General features: G+C 37.0%; 1 protein-coding gene across 7 annotated transcripts in view; it reads left to right on the forward strand.

Moving 5' to 3' along the window:
- The window catches only part of MTIF2 (mitochondrial translational initiation factor 2), a 28,522-nt gene that overhangs the window by 3,345 nt on the left and 4,523 nt on the right, over nt 1–20,654 (forward strand). For all 7 annotated transcript variants that reach the window (XM_040453695.1, XM_040453696.1, XM_040453697.1 and 4 more), the window contains 8 exons: nt 5,046–5,217; nt 5,678–5,838; nt 6,733–6,909; nt 8,716–8,855; nt 11,754–11,878; nt 13,615–13,819; nt 19,169–19,421; nt 20,229–20,369. In XM_040453695.1, coding sequence (XP_040309629.1) covers nt 5,046–5,217; nt 5,678–5,838; nt 6,733–6,909; nt 8,716–8,855; nt 11,754–11,878; nt 13,615–13,819; nt 19,169–19,421; nt 20,229–20,369 — 1,374 coding nt within the window. The remainder of the gene's footprint in view (nt 1–5,045; nt 5,218–5,677; nt 5,839–6,732; nt 6,910–8,715; nt 8,856–11,753; nt 11,879–13,614; nt 13,820–19,168; nt 19,422–20,228; nt 20,370–20,654) is intronic.

Consider the following 20,654-nt stretch of genomic DNA (forward strand, 5'->3'; position numbering starts at 1 on the left):
AGCTGGGGAGGGGTGGAGAGAGAGGGAGACAGGATCTGAAGGAGGCTCTGCACTGACAGCACAGAGCCTGATGGTAGAGCTTGAACTCAGCTAAGAGATCATTACCTGAGCCAAAGTTGGACCCTTAGCCAACTGAGCCACCCGGGTGCCCCGAGTTTTGTTTTGTTTTTTTTTTCTTCTGAGAGACAAAGAGCACTCCGGAGAAGGGCAAAGGCAGAGGGAGGAAGAGAGGGAGAATCTTAAGCAGGCTCCACGCTCAACACAGACCGAATCCAAAGAATATTTTTGGTCTGAAGTACTCTATTTATACTTACTATCCTTTTGTTGTTCTATAATTTTCTGATTTTCTTTTTGTTTTTTTTTTTTTTGTTTGTTTATTTTTGAGAGAGAGTGAGAGAAAGCGTGTGTGCATGCATGAGCCGGGGAGGAGCAGAGAGAGGGACGCAGAATCTGAAGTGGGCTCCAGGCCCTGAGCTGTCAGCACAGAACCCAATGCAGGGTTCAAACCCTGAACTGTGAGACCATGACCTGAGATCGTGACCTGAGCGGAAGTCAGACACTTAACCAACTGAGCCACCCAGGCGCCCTTGATTTTCTTTTTTCATTCATTGTGACAATATCTGTAGTGCCAGCAGAAAAATATTTGTAGTAGTAAATTTTTTTTAAAGCTTAGTTTATTTATTTTGAGAGAGAGAGTGCGAACGCAGGAGAGAGTGAGAGAGTGAGGAAGAGAGAGAATTTCACTGACAGTACAGAGCCTGGACCCAGTGCACAAAGTCATGAACCATGAGATCATGACCTGAGCCAAGACCAGGAGTCGGGTGCTTAACTCTTAACTGACTGACCCACCCAGGCACCCTATAGTAATAACTTTTAATAATACTGTTTTTGTTTATAAATGTATAGCATCGTCATTTTTTAAATTCCTTCATTGCACTCTTGGTGCATTTATTACCGATTTAAGATTATTGGAGCAAAATTTGAGTTTTTATTATAAGCTGACAATAAAATTCAGTAAATAAGAAATAGCCTATTATTGTAGCGAAATAAAGTGACAAGTGAAGCAGACTCTTGGCAAAAAGAAAAACAATTAATAATAAGAACTCATATTACTGAGCTGTTACCATGTACCAATACTTTATGTATCTTAACTCGTGTAATTCTCATAATGCACAAGAGTTAGGTATAATTATTATCCCTATTTGTAGGTTGAGAAACTGAGGCATGGAGAGGATGAATAATTGCCACAGTTAGTATATGGTAGAGTAGGATTTGAACTCAGGGAGTATGGCTACAGAGGTCATGCTTTTATTCACAGACCAAATTATCTCTCAAGAATTGTTATTTTGTAAATTAGAGCAGAGCTCTAGGGCAGAGCTAGAACTGTAATATGTTTCCAGCCTGAAAGTGCCACCACTCTTTGTATATGTGCATCCTCACAAAGAATAGAAAATTGGCCCAGTCTTGCATTTTTATAACTTTGCAGTTGGATTATATAATCATTTTATTAGAAAACTTTAAGAGAACAAATAGATATGACTGTATCATTGACATTTTTTCCAAGGAAAACTATATTGGTAGGATTTTATACATAATATTGATAATATACTTGATTTTTAAAACTTTTATTGTTGGCAGTTTTCATACATATATGAAAGCTGTAAGAATGGAATGTAAGTATAATGTATGCAGAAGCCAGTGACAATTATTAATATATCATTTATTCCATAAATATTTCTGTATTTATCACTAAAAGATGAGAATTCTTTTTTTTTAACATTCCCCCCCCCACACTCCCATAACTATAATAATTCCTCTGTGTTACCAAGTAAATAGTATAATTGAAATATGAATTTAATCACAGATCAGTGTTCTAGACCCAAAACTGATATGCCATGATTTAAATAAAAGCTCTCTATTTGAAGCTTATTTAATATTATATTTACTTCTCATTTGAATTAAAGATGGTGAATATTTTTAACTACTAAATTAGCAATGTGAGTATATATTTTTTTCCTTTATGTCAATTAAAATAACTTCGGATGTAATATCTGTGGTTGAAATGCTTTGGGTACTTTTCTCTTTGTAAATATTTAAGTCTTAGATAAAGATAAAATAATATGTTAATGCTAAATGCATTTAATATAAAGGGAAAGAGATTATCTCTGTATAAGCTACCTTTCAAAAGTTTAGGATATCAGGGGTGCCTGGATGGCTCAGTCAGTTAAGCATCTGACTCTTAATTTTGGCTCAGGTCATGATCTCACGGGTCCTGAGATCGAACCCCGCATAGGGCTCTGTGCTGATAGTGCAGAGCCTGCTTGGAATTCTCCCTTTCCCTCTCTCTTACTCTCCCCTGCTCGTGTGCATGCCCACTCACTTGCTTGCGCTCTCTCAAAATAAATAAATAACATTTAAAAAAAAAGTTTAGGATATCATATTGGAAAAGTATTTACTGGATTATTAGGGATTTTAGCATTGTTAGAATTGTATTCATTATAATGTGTATGTTTAGAATTTTATTGTTCTATGAGAGCATATCCATATAGAAAATTTGCATTGTATCATTTTTTTTTTTAAGTTTTATTTATTTAAGTAATCTCTACACCCTGTGTGGGGCTTGAACTCATGACCTTGAGATCAAGAGTAGCATGCTTTTCTAACTGAGCCAGCCAGGTGCCCCTGTATCATTCTTTTAAAATATATTTTCTTGGGAAAGGATGTTGTGGGATTATATATAGGAAAAGATTTCTTGGCGTTATTACAGAATAGGATCAGTGATAAGTGGAGCTGGCTTGCACCAACTTTTGAGTTGCTAATTTATAAGGAAGTATGTGAGCTTCCATTAAAAATCATAAACATAAACAAAGGTAACATAAATCATAAACAAAGGTAATAAATACTCCTTAAACCCCTTCACTCTTGGGGCACCTGGGTGGCTTAGTTGGTTAAGCATATGACTCTTGATTTTGACTCAGGTCATGATCTCATGGTTTATGAGATAGAGCCCCATGTAGGGCTCTGTGCTGACAGCTTGGAGCCTGCTTGGGATTCTCCCTCTCCCTCTCTCCCTCTCTCCCTCTCTCCCTCTCCCTCTCTCCCTCTCTCCCTCTCCCCCCCTTTCCCCCCCTCTCCCTCTCCCTCTCTCTCTCCCTCTCCCTTCCTCTCTCTCTCCCTCTCTCCCTCCTTCTCTACCCTTCCCCACCCTCAAAATACATAAGTAAACTAAAAAAAAAAAAAAAACCTTTTTATTTTACTGCATTTTTCTATGTGTTTTTGAGGTGATTTATGCCTATGTACCTATATGGTGGAAATTCTATATAATGGTATGCTACTGTGCATCTCTTTACATCTCTGTGTTCAGTGATTTCATGTTGATAGCTGAAATCAACCATCTGGGAGTATTTGCACTGTGGAAATTGGGAAATGCTATAATAATCAGGGTGTTTTTTTTTTTTTTTTGGTTTTGGAGAGTCTTCTGAGTAAACATTTACCTGCACACTACTGCATAGGATATTCTTTTAGTATAATGTTCTGTTTATTTGAGGATGCCTTTCTTTCATATGTGTCTCTCAGAATACATATTTAAAATTTTTTTCAGTGTTTGTTTTTGAGAGAGACAGATAGACAGACAGACATGAGCGGGGGAGGGGCAGAGAGAGAGGGAGACACAGAATCTGAAGTAGGCTCCAGGCTCTGAGCTGTCAGCACAGAACCCAATGCGGGTCTGGAACTCATGAGCCATGAGATCATGACTTGAGCTGAAGTCAGAGGCTTAAATGACTGAGCCACCCAGGCGGCCCTCAAAATATATATTTAAAGGGTGATTGAACATCTGGAAACATAAAACTTATTTTATTGACCGATACATTCATTTATCATCCACAAGGAAGTATGACTGAAATGAAAACAAAGTACATTATGTAAAATAGAATACCAAGTAAATATTTTTCTTACATTTCAAGACTTTTTGGAGACCATAAATAGATTACATAAGTAAATTAATTAATTATATGTGTGTGTATATACGGAGATTGTGTGTGTGTGTGTGTGTGTGTGTGTGTGTGTGTGTGTACATACAGTTGATCCTCGTTATTTGAGGATTTTGTATTGGAAGATTCTCTAAAATGTATTTGTAGCCCCAAAATCAGTATTCACACTGCTTTTGCAGTCATTCCTGGACATGTGTGGAGCAGTGAAAAATTTGAGTTACCCAATTACACATTCCTACCTGAGGTTCAACAAGGCAACATTCTGCCTTCTTGCTTTAGCTCTCATGCTGCAAACAAGTGTCATTTTGTGGCTTATTCAGTGCCACATTTTTACATTTTTATGCTTTTTGTTGATTTTGCTGATTAAAATGGCTCCTAAGCATAGTGGTGAAGTGTTACTAACTGCAAGAAGGCTGTAGTGTGCTTTACAGAGAAAATGCATGTGTTAGATAAGCTTTGTTCATGTGCTGTTTTTAGTGCTTTTGGCTGGGCGTTCAGTATTAATGAATCAACAGAATACATTAAATAAGGTGTCTTAAAACAGAAACACATAAAACTAGGTATGTATTGATTGCTAATGAAGATGTGACCAGGAGCTGAAGGAACCTACTAACCTTATATTTTTCCTTGGAATGATGGTTTAGTAGTTGCTAATTCAGTATTCATGGCAAGTTTATAGAACAGAACTGCTGCAAATAATGAATATCAACTATATATACATACACATTTGTATAGACATGACATATGTAACTACAAGTTTTCAAAGAACTCAATATTAAATGTATACAATATGCCTAATAATGTTTTGTTGGTGGCTCAGATCATTCATAAGGTACATATTCACATATTTATGAATATGTAGAAATGTTAATATAAATGAATCATATTTTAAAGATTATTTTCTTTTCAGCTTATTTGTGGTTTGTTAACAGAGGAACAGCTTACATAGTTAATTCCTCTCATTGAGTATACTGTTTATATTGAGATTTATTAATAGAGGTCACTTTCGTGAACATATTTCATGATCCTAAAAGGTTTTTCTGTCCCACCCAGATTGTGTATATGAAGCTTTAATGAACACTGCTTTTGACATAGATTCACTCGAAGCACACTCACATTTAGATGAAGTCTGGATCAAAGAAGTGGTAAAGAAGGCGGGGATGAAGTTAAAATGGAGCAAATTAAAACAGGACAAAGTCAGAGAAAATAAAGATGCTGTAAGAAGGTAAAACTTAACCATGTATATTGCGGAAAGAAGACCACTTAGTTTTACTTACACTTTATAATGGAAAGATTTGCTTTAAAATTTTTTTTGCAATTAAAGTGACATGGGAATATAGATTAAACTTTTCTTCGAAGTGTTTAAAACATCAGAGTGTTTAAATATATTCAGGTTATCAAACTCTAAGGGTTGTTTTTCTTAGTTTGTTGAGTGTATATATTGACCCTGAATTTAAAAATTTTATTCAGTTCTGCTTGTTGTTTTGAAAATGCCAACTGTGCATGGGCAGTCATTACATGTCTTGTCATAGGTTATTATATGTGTGGAAGGGGAAGATAGTTATATCTAATCAAAGCTGAATGTTGGATTGTATTGTTAGTGGTAGTTCACAGAGATGACTGCAAACCAATTCATTGGCTATAAAGATATTTAAGAAATGAAACTCCTTTGCTGTTAATTGTAGGCCTCAGGCAGATCCAGCTTTATTAACCCCAAGGTCCCCAGTTGTTACTGTAATGGGCCATGTTGATCATGGGAAAACGACGTTACTCGACAAACTGCGAAAAACTCAAGTGGCAGCAATGGAAGCTGGAGGCATCACTCAGCACATTGGTGCCTTTCTTGGTATGACCCAAATTACCTTACAGTGTGCTTGGGAATCCCACGTACTGTTTTCTTAAACCAAGTGTCCTAACGTGAGATACACAAATTAAAAGTAAAAGGAAAGTCTAAAGCTTAAGGCTGTTGGTCTGATGAAATATCGAGCAGCTGGTTAATAAAGCTTATTTTGTACATTCTATAAGAAGAAAATTATATTTTTATTCTGGCAATTCTTAGTTTGGCTTAATGAACTTAAAATTGTTCAATGCCTGGTTACAATAATGTTCATAATAATAATTAGATAGCAGCTACCATTACTGAGCAACTAGCATGTGCCCAGCACTGTGGTGTGTGGTGTGGTGAGCCCCTTATTTATATGCTTTATTTTTATCTTCACAACATCACGAAGTACGTATTAATACCCCTGTTTTACAGATAAGGAGGCTGAGGCTTGGATAGGTTATTTGTTTGAGATATACAGCTAATAAATGGCAAAGCTAGGATTTACATCCAAGGCAGGGTTTGGGCTGGGTTTGGGCTCAAATCCTGAGCTACTCTGTACTAAATTGCCTTTTGCTTAAGGCAATTGTGTAGCTAATGAAAGGGAAACTTCCTATGTAACTATCAGTCTGTTCTCTCCCCAGAATAGATACCAGTTGGTACATTTATGAAAATATGTTCTAAAACTATAAAAAGTTTTACTTTGAAATTATAACATGAAAATACTAAATGTTTCACTGCTTTGTTATCATTTTTCAGTGTGAAATAATGATTTGTATTGTTCCCAATTAAAATTAATGGGAGGAATAAATTATTTTAAGGAATTATTGATTCTATTTGATAATTTCACATATATTCCTTTGTATTAAGAAAGCGCACATTTGAGTCCTTAGTATTTTTGGATTTCTGTTTCCACAGTGTCTCTGCCTTCTGGGGAAAGGATCACCTTTCTTGATACTCCAGGACATGCTGCTTTCTCAGCAATGAGGGCCAGAGGTGCTCAGGTCACTGACATTGTCATATTGGTCGTAGCTGCAGATGATGGAGTGATGAAACAAACTGTAGAATCTATTAAGCATGCCAAAGATGCTCAAGGTACTGTGTGGCTGATTATGTGTATCAGGAAAGCAGTTGCTTTTTTTTTTTTTTTTTTTTTAAAGATCTACAAAAAGTCACTATTCTGGTGCCCTGTACATGTAGCTCATTTAATCTACCTGGCAATTCCAGGATTATTATGCCTGTTTACAGATACAGCTCAAAGATGATTGAATTGTTTTCCCACAGATGTAACTACTAAAAAGAGTGTAGCAGGAGTCAGCTGGGGACCTGTGACCATAAATACAGTCCTTCTAATACTGTTTACTTAGTTGGCATGGTGTGAAAATGTAATAACCACGGATGACTTTTTAAAAACTTTTTTGTTATGGAAATGTTAAATAATTATAAAGGTAAGAGTAGAATAATAAACTACATACCCATCACCTGTTAACATTAGGAGTTGCAAAATGGTTATATTCTAATTCTGTTATTCCTTGTTCATTTATTATCTTGAATTCTTCTCTAAAGAGAAACTTTTTCTTCGTATGCTTTACATAAATTCTTAGAGGTATAAAATTGAAACTTTTTAAAATCACTTCTCCATTTAGAAACTGTGGTAATAGCTACTACCCCCCCACACACATACTTTGTTCATTCATTCTTATTCTGATATTACCCTACACTCACTGAGAAAACACTGTTATCTTGAGAAAATGTACCTTGATGGAGTGCCTCATATTCCCTTAGGTTTGTTGGCAAGAGAAAAAAAAGTTTGAGAATCACTGTCTACGCCAGTTCTTAACAGCATGAAAACTAAGAACCGAGAATGGCAGGAACTGCCTCCAGTTACAGTTAATTTTCAACGTGTCCACATTTGAAATCTGCTCTTTTAGCTTCCAGTGTTACTCTCCTTTCTTTTTAATTCTTCAAAACTGCCTTTGTGGAATGGACTATGTTCTTAATGAACATAGGGAATATTACAACAAAAAGAAGAGGGTGATAAATTTGCCAGGGATCCATAGCAAAGCAGTTGGTTGAGATAGGATAAATTTCTTACATCATGCTTTCTATTCCTGTTCTCTTGTCCCTTAAGTTCCATCTCATCCATATGGAATGTACTTTTTCATAATAGTAGGTTGTGGATAACTTTTTTGTTTCTGTTTTCAATTTTTCTTCCTTTGATACCTGAGAAAATTGTAGCACAGTTGGTGAAACCCAACCAGAGAATGATCTCCTAGCATTTTATGTGATTTGTCTAATGATCAAGACAAGTAGATTATAAGATTATTTGGTTCATTTGTTCAGTAAACATTTATTGAGAATCTACTATATGTCAGTCACTAAAGTATATATTAATAAAGAATTGCGGTAAATCCTGAAAGAAAATTTACAACAGTGCTACTTCGTTTCAGCCCAGGGTAAGATGTTGGCTTTCAATGAGTTAATAGCTCCTCAAAAGAAGAGGCAAATGATCTAGTGGTGTTAGAATTGAATTAGAATCTTTTCTGGACTTTTTAATTTTCTTTCTGCAGACAGATTATCTTCAGTGTAATTGCTGATCTTGCTTTCAGGCTTACAGATAGGCCTTTTTCTACCCAAATTCTGTTTTTGTTTGTTTGTTTGTTTTCATCTTAGGTATCTATTCTTATTTCAGAATCTGCTTATAATTACAATTTGACATCTCGCATCCAGAATCCTCCTTTATGTGCAGAAAGATGAGGGGGTCTAAAGCAGGTCTTTTAGGTCTTTCTTGTAGTTTAGTACATCTACTCAGTAAAGAGAAAGCTAGAAAAGGTTGGTGTCTTTCACTGTGAATACCTGGAATTGAAGGTATCCTCATTTGCATTCTTTTTAACTCTTCAGTTCCTATCGTCCTTGCTATAAACAAATGTGACAAAACTGAGGCTGATCCTGAAAAAGTGAAAAAAGAACTGCTAGCTCATGATGTAGTGTGTGAGGATTATGGAGGTGACGTTCAAGCAGTGCACATCTCTGCACTCACGGTAAGTGCAGGCACCTCAGAGATGATGTGTTAGGTTGGGACTGCTGTTCATAATGCACATAGGGGACTATACCTAAAGAACATCTGGACATATATAATTTCTGTTGTTTAAAAACCCTTTGTGTACTAGGCAAGGCTAGCATCATTATCTTGGTTTGGCAGATTAGGAATTCGACTTTCTGGGGTGCCCGGGTGGCTCAGTCAGTTAATTGTCCGACATTGGCTTAGGTCGTGATCTCACGGTTCATGAGTTCAAGCCTTCTGTCGGGCTGTATGCTGATAGTCCAGAGCCTGCTTCAGAACCTCTCTCTCCCTCTCTTTCTGTCCCCTACCTCAAAAATAAATAAACATTAAAAGAAAGAAAAAAAGAAATTAGGCTTTCTGAGGTCAGTCACCAGTCTAGGGTTATACAACAGAACAGTCAGGGATCAAGTCCAGACCTAATGTTTTTCTTTTTTTTTTTTTAATTTTTTTATGTTTCGTTTTTTATATTTTTGAGAGAGAGAGAGAGCGAGCAGGGGAGGGGCAGAGTGACGAAGACAGAATCTGAAACAGGCTCCAGGCTCTGAGCTGTCAGCGCAGAGCCCAATGCTGGTTTGAACTCACGAGCAGTGAGATCCTGACTGGAGCCAAAGTGAGATGCCCAACTGACTGAGCCACCCCAGGTGCCTCCTAATGCTTATTCTAAGTATAAGAATACATGGTGGATGTTGTAGGCATAGCGTAATAGTAAGCTGCTGAAGACTATTTTAAGCAGAAATGAAATCCAATTTGTAATAAAAAGTGCTTGATTTTATACTGAAAAATTACAGACTAGGTTTTAGGGCATTTAAGAGATATTTAAACATAAAAATTTCACTAATACAAAGATAAAACATTTGGGTTCAGTTTGTTATTGATTGATTCAATGTTTCCATGAATTAAATTGCCATAAGTTTTGTTATTTATGATGAATTCCAGTTTCTTTTTTTTTTTTAATGTTTATTTATTTTGAGAGAAAGAATGTGAGTGGGAGAGGGACAGAGAGAGGGAGACAGAATCCTAAGCAGGCTCCGTGCTGTCAGTGCAGAGCCTGAAGTGAGACTAGATCCCAGGAACTGTGAGATCATGACCTTAGCAGAAATGAAGAGTTGGATGCTTAAAGCCAACTGAGCCACCCAGGTGCCTCTCCATTTTCCTTTAAATGACCAATTATTCTTTTCTGATTGAAAAACACCAAGGAAGCTGAGTACCTGCTTTGTGACAGCATTTTGCAGTTCTCTTTTCCTGTACAGGTTGCTGCTAGGTAACAATTTCCTTTTTTGTCCATTCTTATCATGTTCCATGGTTCATATATAATCTACAATACTTTTTTTTCCAGATCACTTACTGAGGGGATGGTACTGTATTTGGCCACCTTCCTCTAATTAAGTCTCATTTTATCTTTAATTTTCCTAAATTTGTTACTTCTAGGATGCTTAGCAATCATGCCTTCATTGATATTGAAGCCAGGCCTCTTTTTCTCTGAAACTCTGAAATGCCACCTTGCTTTATTATGTTTCCACTATACCTCAATTGCTGTTGCACTCTGAAAGCCAGATGGCAAGATTAAAACATTTGACGACACAGCCACCTTTTCTGCCCAGATACCTTGAGATGAGTAGGTAAATGTAAAGCTGCTTATGCATGGCAGAGATGATTTCTGGGGAATGGAGGGAATTGGGAGGGTGTGGCAGGAAGAAAGATGAGGCCTTTTTTTCCAAGTAGAGATAGAGGACTATTTCATGCAAAGAAACACCCCAGCTCTACTTTTCAGAGTAGCATTTTGTAACTTTAAATCAATACTGGGAATATTTGGATGGGTAAGGAAAGTATTGTTTTGTATTGTTTACAAACAACTTGTCTCCGTTGTTTTATACTCTGACAACTGAGCAGCCTCTTAACTGACAGAGAGTGGAAAAATCCCTTGCCCATCAGTTTGAGTTCCATCGTCAGTTAATCAGCTGTGTGATCTTGGAGCCCTAGAATGCCTAGTAACCATAGATCATTAAAGGTGAAAGAATCATCTAATCAAGCTTCCTCATTTCCAGTTGAGAAAAGGCGATCCAGGGAGGTGAACTGATTCTTCAAGGTTACACAGCTGGGTAATTACAGAGTGTATCTTAGACACTGGGTCTAGTTTGTACTTTTTTTCCTTATTAATAAGAGTAAGTAATGTTTGATTTACTTATTTTACAGCATTCTTGAGTGGATCGAATGAAATAATAGATGTGAAAGCTTATTCAGTTGGCTAGAACTTCAAATGTCAAGTAGCATTGTAAAGAAAGCGAAAGGAAGAGAACGCAATGGTAGAGACAGATGGAGGAGAATGCATGAAGCATGTATTTATGAAGGGGTATTAATAAGCACCACTAGTGGGCCTCCTTTTAAGAAAATCACCATTCTTAGGGTGGCTGGATGACTCAGTTGGTTGAGCATCACACTTTGGCTCAGGTCATCATCTCATGGCTCATGAGTTCGAGCCCCGCGTCAGGCTCTGTGCTGACAGCTTAGAGCCTGGAACCTGCTTCAGATTCTGTCTCCTCCCACTCGTGCTTTGTCTCTCTCTCTTCTCTCTCCCTCTCTAAAAAATAAATAAACATTAAAAGAAAAGAAAAGAAAATCGCCATTCTTTCTTGAAAGATACGTCCCTGGATCAGGTTTTCTTGCTTTTCCTTCCTTTGTTTTTTCCTCCCTCCCTCCCCACTTCCTCCTTTCCTGGCCTCCTTCCTTCTTTCTGATTGGGTGATTCATGCGTTTAATGCTTAAAGAGAAAAGTATGATATAACTGTTTAGGATTATTTCGCTTTCTGACACTGGTATTTACATTTACAGATAATATTTTATTTATGTATCTTAACACCCCTTTTTGTTATTAAAGGGCGATAATCTGATGGCTTTGGCAGAGGCAACAATTGCTCTGGCAGAAATGTTAGAACTGAAGGCAGACCTCAATGGTCCAGTAGAAGGAACAGTAATAGAATCTTTCACGGACAAAGGAAGAGGGTAGGACTGTTAAAATGCTTGCTTTTTAATAATTTGTTTCATTGTTTTTGTGGCTTGATTATGTAACAATGCATTATTTTATTGCATATTATTGTTAGACATGGACAATATTTTCAAAGCATTTGTTTTGAAAAGCATTTTATTGCATTAGCACATGGAACATAAAAATTTAGTTATCAGGGGCTCCTGGGTGGCTCAGTCAGTTAAGCGTTCTACTTCGCCTCAGGTCATGATCTCACAGTTCGCGAGTTGGAGCCCCACATAGGGCTCTGTGCTGACAGCTCAGAGCCTGGAGCCTTCTTCATATTCTGTGTCTCCCTCTCTCTCTCTGCACACCCCCCCCACCCTTGCACACTTTCTCTCTCAACAATAAATAAACATTAAAAAATTTGTTTTAAATGCAGTTACCAGTAGCCATAGCAACTATCTATATATCTCCTAGTCACATTTAATGGTGTAAGTAGTTCAGTTTGTTTGGATATTTTTCTCCACTGACTTAACTGAATTGATAAATAAAGCCTCATAGACTAACAAATTGGAATGAAATAGCAAATGTTGCCCTCAGGGTTTCTAAATTCTTTATGTCCTTACCCATTAATATTCTATCCAGGAAGGTCTTTGGGTTTTTCTTCTCTTTAATTTTTCTCCCTATCAGCAAGAGGTTTGCACTTCTTAACAAATTAGTTACGGAAAGAGGATTAGCATTCTGTCAGAACACTCAGCTAACTGCATCCTCCACTGCCATAAGCTGATAAAAATGTGTTTTGTTTTCCTTTTTTTTTAAAGCGTGATAAAAGAAGCATAACATTAAATTTACCGTCTTAACCATGTTTAAGTTCAGTAATATTAAGTATTTTCACATTGTTGTACAACAGATCTCTAGAACTTTTTAATCTTGTAAAACAAACTCTGGGGCATCTGGGTGGCTTGGTCAGTTAAACATCTGACTTTGGCTCACGTCATAATCTCACAATTTAGGTTCAAGTCCCACACGAGGTGAGCTTGTGCATATATTTCAGGTGAGCTCGTGCCCTGCTTCGGGTGAGCTTGTACTCCGCTTTGGGTGAGTCCTGCTTCACTCTCTTCTCTCTCTCTGTCTCTCTCTCTCTCTCTGTCTCTCTCCCCTTGTGGGATTCTCTCTCCCTCTCCCTCTCTCTGCCCCTCACTCACTTGCACCCTCTCTCAAAAAACCAAAAAAAACCAAAAAAACCCCCCAAACCCCAAACAACAACAACAACCAAAAAAACCCCACTGAAACTCTATACCCACGAAACCCTAATTTCCCCTCCTCCCAACCCCCAACCCTTGGCAAGTATCTTTAGATTTTCTGTTTCTATGATTTTGACTACTTTAGGTACTTCATATGACTAGAATAATACAGTATTTGTCCCTTTTGACTGGCTTATTTCATTTAACATAATGTCCTCATGGTAGGTTCATTCATGTTGGAGCATGTGACAGGGCTTTCTTTTTTAAGGTTGCATAATATTCCATTGTATGTATACACTGAATTTTCTTTATTACTCAGTTGATGGACATTTGGTTTGCTTCTACCTTTTGGCAATTATGTAGAAATGTTTTTATAGTATGAAAAACTGCTTGAGAAGTAGTGGGGTTAACCCTGTGTGTACATAGTATATATATTTTAGTCTCGTAAAGATATCTTTGCTCTACTTAAGAAAGTGCTTACTTCCTGATTATGGCATTATGAATATATATGTTTATTTTCATTTTAGGCCTGTTACTACAGCTATAACTCAAAGAGGAACTTTGAGGAGAGGCTCCATTCTGGTTGCTGGAAAGAGTTGGGCAAAAGTACGCTTAATGTTTGATGAGAATGGAAGAACAATCCATGAGGCCTGTCCCAGCATGCCAGTGGGAATTGTAGGCTGGAGAGACCTCCCTTCTGCAGGAGATGAAATCCTTGAAGTAGAATCTGAGGTATATCTAGCTTAATTCCTATATACATGATACAGTGATTTTATTTATTTATTTATTTATTTATTTATTTATTTATTTATTATTTTAATAATTTAGTGTCAAGTTAACTGACATACAGGGTATACAGTATAGTCTTGCCTTCAGGTGTAGATTCCCATGATTTATCCCTTACATACAATACCCAGTGCTTATCCCAACAAGTGCCCTCCTCAATGCCCATCACCCATTTTCCCTGCACCCCCAACCCCCCGCCCCCATCAACCCTCAGTTTGTTCTCTGTATTTAAGAGTCTCTTATGGTTTGCTTCCCTCTTGTTTGTAATTTTTTTCCTTCCCTTTCCCTGTGGTATTCTGTTAAGTTTCTCAAATTCTGTATATGAGTGAAGACATACGTAGCATGATACCCTCTAGTTCCATCCACATTGTTGTAAATGGCAAGATTTCATTATTTTTCCTCACCAAGTAGTATTCCATTGTTATATACTATATCTTCTTTATCCATTCATCAGTTGATGGACATTTGGGCACTTTCCATAATTTGGCTATTGTTGATAGTGCTGCTATAAACATTGGGGTACATGTGCCCCTGTGAATCAGCACTCCTGTATCCTTTGGATAAATTCCTAGTAGTACTATTGCTGAGTTGTAGGGTAATTCCATTTTTAATTTTTTGAAGAATCTCCACACTGTTTTCCACAGTGGGGCACCAGTTTGCATTCCCACCAACAGTACAAGAGGGTTCCCCTTTCTCCACATCCTCACTAACATCTGTTGTTTCCTGAGTTAATTTTAGCCACTCTGATTGGTGTGAGGTGGTATCTCAGTGTGGTTATGATTTGTATTTTCCTGATGATGAGTGATATTGAGCATCTTTTCATGTGTCTGTTTGTCATCTGGATGTCTTCTTTGGAAAAGTATCTATTCATGTCTTCTGCCTATTTCTTCACTGGATTATTTGTTTTTCGGGTGTTGAGTTTGGTAATTTCTTTATAGATTTTGGATACTAACCCTTTATCTGATATGTCATTTACAAATATCTTCTCCCTTTCTGTCAGTTCCTTTTTAGTTTTGTTGATTGTTTCCTTTGCAGTGCAGAAGGTTTTTCATCTGGGTGAGGTCCCAATAGTTCATTTTTGCTTTTATTTCCCTTGCCTTTGGAGACATGTTAAGTAAGAAGTTGCTGTGGCCGAGGTCAAAGAGGTTGCTGCCTTTTTTCTCCTGTGGGATTTTGATGGTTTCCTGTCTCACATTTAGGCCTGTCATCCATTTTGAATTTATTTTTATGTATGATGTAAGAAAGTGGTTCAGTTTCATTCTTCTGCATGTTGCTGTCCAGTTCTCCCGGCACCAGTTGCTAAAGAGACTCTTTTTTCCATTGGATACTCTTTCCTGCTTTCTCGAAGATTAGTTGGCCAATTCTGGGTTCTTTATTCTATTGCATTGGTCTATGTGTCTGTTTTTGTGACAATACCGTACTGTCTTGATGATAACAGCTTTGTAGTACAGGCTAAAGTCTGGGATTGTGATGGCTCCAGCTTTGGTTTTCTTTTTCGACATTACTTTGGCTATTTGGGATCTTTTGTGGTTCCATACAAATTTTAGGATTGTTTGTTCTAGCTCTGAGAAGAATGCTGGTGCTATTTTGATTGGGATTGCATTGAATGTGTAGATTGCTTTGGGTAGTATCGACATTTTAGCAATATTTGTTCTTCCAATCCATGAGCATGGAATATTTTTCCATTTCTTTTTGTCTTCTTCAATTTCTTTCATAAGCTTTCTATAGCTTTCAGTGTACAGATCTTTTATCTCTTTGGTTAGGTTTATTCCTAAATATTTTATGGTTCTTAGTGCAGTTGTAAATGGGATCGATTCCTTGATATCTCTTTCTGTTGCTTTGTTATTGATGTATACAAATGCACTGGTTTCTGTACATTCATTTTATATCCTGTGACTTTGCCGAACTCATGTTTCAGTTCTAGCAGTTTTTTGGTGGAGTCTTTCGGGTTTTCCATGTAGAGTATCATGTCATCTGTGGAAAGTGAAAGTTTGACTTCTTCTTTGTCAATTTGGATGCCTTTTATTTCATTTTGTTGTCTGATTGCTGACCCTAAGACTTCCAAGATTATGTTAAATAGCAGTGGTGAGGGTGGACATCCCTGTCGTGTTCCTGATCTCAGGGGAAAAGCTATCAGTTTTTCCCCACTGAGGATGACATTAGCTGTGGGCCTTTCATATACGGCTTTTATGATGTTAAAGTACGTTCCTTCTATCCCAACTTACTTGAGAGTTTTTATTAAGAAAGTATGCTGTATTTTGTCAAATGCTTTTTCTGCATCTGTTGACAGGGTCATGTGGTTCTTATCCTTTCTTCTGTTAATGTGATGAATCACATTGATTTGTGAGTATTGAACCAGGCATGTAGCCCAGGAATGAATCTCACTTGATCATGGTGAATAATTCTTTTAATATACTGTTGAATTCGATTTGCTAGTATCTTGTTGAGAATTTTTGCATCTGTGTTCTTCAGGGAAATTGGCCTGTAATTCTCCTTTTTAGTGGGGTCTTTGTCTGGTTTGGGAATCAAGGTAATGCTGGCTTCATAGAATGAGTCCAGAAGCTTTCCTTTCATTTCTATTTTTTGGAACAGCATGAGCAGAATAGGTATTAACTCTGTTTTAAATGTCTGGTAGAATTCCCCTTGGAAGCCATCTAGACCAGGACTCTTACTTGTTGGGAGGTTTTTGATAACCAATTCAATTTCTTCACTGGTTATGGGTCTGTTCAAATTTTCTGTTTCTTCCCATTTGAGTTTTGGGAGTGTGTGGGTATCTAGGAATTTGTCCATTTCTTCCAGATTGTCCAGTTTGTTGGCATATAACTTTTCATAGTATTCACTAATAATTGTTTGTATTTCTGTGGTGTTGGTTGTGATCTCTCCTCTTTCATTTGTGGATTTTATTTATTTGGGTCCTCTCTCTTTTCTTTTGAGAAGTCTGGCTAGGAGTTTATCAATTTTGTTTGTTCTTTCAAAACAGCTCTTAGATTCATTGATCTGTTCTACTGTTTTGTTTTTTTTTTAATTCTATATTGTTTATTTCTGCTCTAATCCTTATCATTTCTCTTCTGCTTGGGTTTTCTTTGCACTCTGTTTCTAGTTCCTTTAGGTGTGAGGTTAGATTCTGTATTTGGGATTTTTCTTGCTTGTTGAGATGGGCCTGGATTGTGATGTATTTTCCTCTGAGGACTGCCTTTGTTGCATCCCAAATGGTTTGGACTGTTGTGTTTTCATTTTCATTTGTTTCCATATATATTTTAATTTCTTCTTTAAATTTCCTGATTGACCCATTAATTCTTTAGTAGTATGTTCTTTAACCACCATATGTTTGGAGGCTTTCCAAATTTTTTCTTGTGGTTGATTTCAAGTTTCTTAGCGTTGTGGTCTGAAAATATATATGGTATGATCTCCATCCTTTTATATTTGTTGAAGGCTGTTTTGTGACCCAGTATGTAATCTCTTTGGGAGAATGTTCCATGTGTACTTGAGAAGAATGTACTGCTTTTGGATGAAAAGTTCTGAATATATCTGTCAAAGTCCATCTGGTCCAGTGTATCATTCAAAGCCATTGTTTGCTTATTGATTTTCTGCCTAGATTATCTGTCCATTGTTGTAAGTGGAGTATTATAGTCACCTGCAATTACAGTATTATTACCAATAAGCTTGCTTATGTTTGTGATGAACTGATTTATTTATTTGGGCATTTCAAGTTAGGGGCATAAACATTTATAATCATTAGCTCTTCTTGATGGATACACCCCTTAATTTTGATATAATGCCCTTCTTCATCTCTTCTTACAGTCTTTGTTTTAAAATCTAGTTTGTATGGGGGGCACCTGGGTGGCTCAGTCAGTTAAGCGTCTGACTTCAATTCAGGTCACGATCTCACGGTCTGTGAGTTCGAGCCCCACATCAGGCTCTGTGCCAACAGCTCAGAGCCTGGAGCCTACTTCAGATTCTGTGTCTCCCTCTCTCTCTGCCCCTGTCCCACTCACACTCTGTCTCTCTCTCTCTCAAAAATAAAATTAAAACATTAAAAAAAATTTTTTTTAATAAATAAAATCTAGTTTGTGTGATGTTAGTATGGCTACTCAGACTTTCTTTTGACATCCGATAGTGTGATAGATGGTTCTCCATCCCCTCACTTTGAATCTGAATGTGTCCTCAGGTCTAAAATGAGTCTCTTGTAGGCAGCATATAGATGGATCTTCTTTTTTTATCCATTGTGTCTTTAGACACAATGATACCTTGTGTCTTTTGATTGGGGCATTTAGTCCATTTACATTCAGAGTTATTGTTGGAAGATATGGATTTAGTGTCATTGTGTTATCTGTAGGTTTCATGCTTGTGGTGTTGTCTTTGGTCTTTTGTAGTCTTTGCTGCTTTCCACTCACAGGGTAACCCTAGGATTTCTTGCAGGGCTGGTTTAGTGGTCATGAACTCCTTCAGTTTTTGTTTGTCTGGGAAACCCTGTATCTCTCCTTCTACTTTGAATGACAGCCTTGCTGGATAAAGGATTCTTAGCTGCATATTTTTCCTATTCAGCACATTGAATATTTCTTGCCACTCCCTTCTGGCCTGCCATGTTTCAGTGGGCAGGTCTGCTATGACCCTTATGTGTCTTCCCTTGTAGGTTAAGTAAGACCTGTTTGTCCCTAGCTGCTTTCAGAATTCTCTCTTTTTTTTTGTATCTTGCCAGTTTCACTGTGATATATCATGGGATACAGTGATTTTAAATATTCTCTGATTTTCTACCAAATAAGTATATTTGTGTTAACAAATAAGTATAGACTATAAAGGCTTATGAGAGGGCCAGTGGTGCCATTTTATAATTTGGCTATGGAATTTTTAAAAATTTGAGGTAATATTTAAAAATTAAATCATCTGGGGCGCCTGAGTGGCGCAGTCGGTTAAGCGTCCGACTTCAGCCAGGTCATGATCTCGCGGTCCGGGAGTTCGAGCCCCGCGTCAGGCTCTGGGCTGATGGCTCAGAGCCTGGAGCCTGTTTCTGATTCTGTGTCTCCCTCTCTCTCTGCCCCTCGCCCGTTCATGCTCTGTCTCTCTCTATCCCAAAAATAAATAAACGTTGAAAAAAAAATTAAAAAAAAAATTTAAATCATCTGTGTATACAAAGACCCTAGATTAAAGTTTTATAAGTTTATCAAAATTTATAAAATTAGTGGTTTCATATATGAGTTAGACCAAGCTAAGTTGGGGAAAAACATCAAGCTTTTTTAATCCATAAGATGCTGGTTTCTCTTTAGTTAAATAATGCCTGTTTTTTCCCCTATAAAGCATAGGGCACGTGAAGTTGTTGACTGGCGGAAGTATGAGCAAGAACAGGAGAAAAACAAAGAGAATCTGAAAATAATAGAAGAAAAGCGAAAGGAACACCAAGAAGCACATCGGAAAGCCCGTGAGAAATATGGCACTTTGCATTGGAAGGAGAGATCATTTCTAAAGTACCAAGAAAAAAAAGAACAAAAACCCTTAAGGACAAAAGAGAAAGAAGAAAAGGATTCAAATGTACTTCCTATAATTATTAAAGGTGACTTTGGAAAGATTTTACTTCATTACTCATTTTTGTATTATAAATATGTATATTTCTTCATTCTCACAATTAATTTGGGCCATTAAATTTAAGCTAAAATTATTTTGGTATTTTGGGGGAGATTTATTTTATTGATGTGTAATTGACATATAACATTATGTTAGTTTCAGGTATATAGCAGTGATTTGATATTTGTATATATTGCAAAATGACCACCACAGTAAGTCTAATCACCATACACAGTCACAAAACTTTTTTTTCTTGTGATAAGAACTTTTAAGATCTAGTCTTTTAGCAACTTTCAAATGTATAATATAGTATTATTAACTATAGTCACTGTACTGTACATTACATCCCCATGACTTATTTATGACTGGAAGGTTGTACCTTTTGCCCTCCTTTTTGCCCATGTCTCACTGGGGGAGAGGTGTTTTTTTTTGTTTTTTTTTTTTTTTTTTTTTAATGTTTATTTCTTTTTTAGAGAGAGAACACGAGCAGGGGAGGGGCAGAGAGGGGGATAGAGGATCCCAAGTGGGCTCCGTGCTGACAGCAGAAAGCCTGATATGGGGCTTGAACTCATGAACTCTGGATGACTCACTGGGAGAGATTTTAATAAACATTTTTCTTGATGTTTTGTTGTAAATGTACTTTTGGTTCTAAATACTTAAGTTAAATAGATGTTTATAATGCTAAACCTAAATAAAAGTGGTAAATACCATTCCTATTATGACTTTAAATAGATTTTTGTCATTTTGTGTCTGTTAATGTCTAACTCTTAACACCAGTAATTTCAAACTTTTTTAGGTGATGTTGATGGTTCTGTTGAGGCCATTGTGAACATTATGGATACCTATGATGCTTCACATGAGTGTGAACTTGAATTAGTACATTTTGGTGTGGGTGATGTCAGTGAAAATGATGTTAACCTTGCTGAAACATTTCATGGTAAGATTTCTTTTTCCTGTTTGTTTAACTGTGTTCCCTAGAACACACTGTGAACCATTACCTTCAGTCTTTTGTAGCTTGGCTAATCAACTTACCCTTTACCCTTATCAGCATCACCCTTCCTGCTCTAGTGGAGTCCCAGCCTTTGAGCTCAGTGGGATGCGCAGTATTGCAGCCATAACTTCACTCATTGTTTTCACACTACAACCTTGGGGAACTCTTTCAAGTCCCAGAAGGTTTTTTGATTTTACTTACTTACTTATTTATTTATAAATAAAGATACTG

The sequence above is a fragment of the Herpailurus yagouaroundi genome, unplaced genomic scaffold (genome assembly GCF_014898765.1).
Source record: "Herpailurus yagouaroundi ecotype Mexico unplaced genomic scaffold, PumYag 210, whole genome shotgun sequence".
Classification (NCBI taxonomy): Eukaryota; Metazoa; Chordata; class Mammalia; order Carnivora; family Felidae; genus Herpailurus; species Herpailurus yagouaroundi.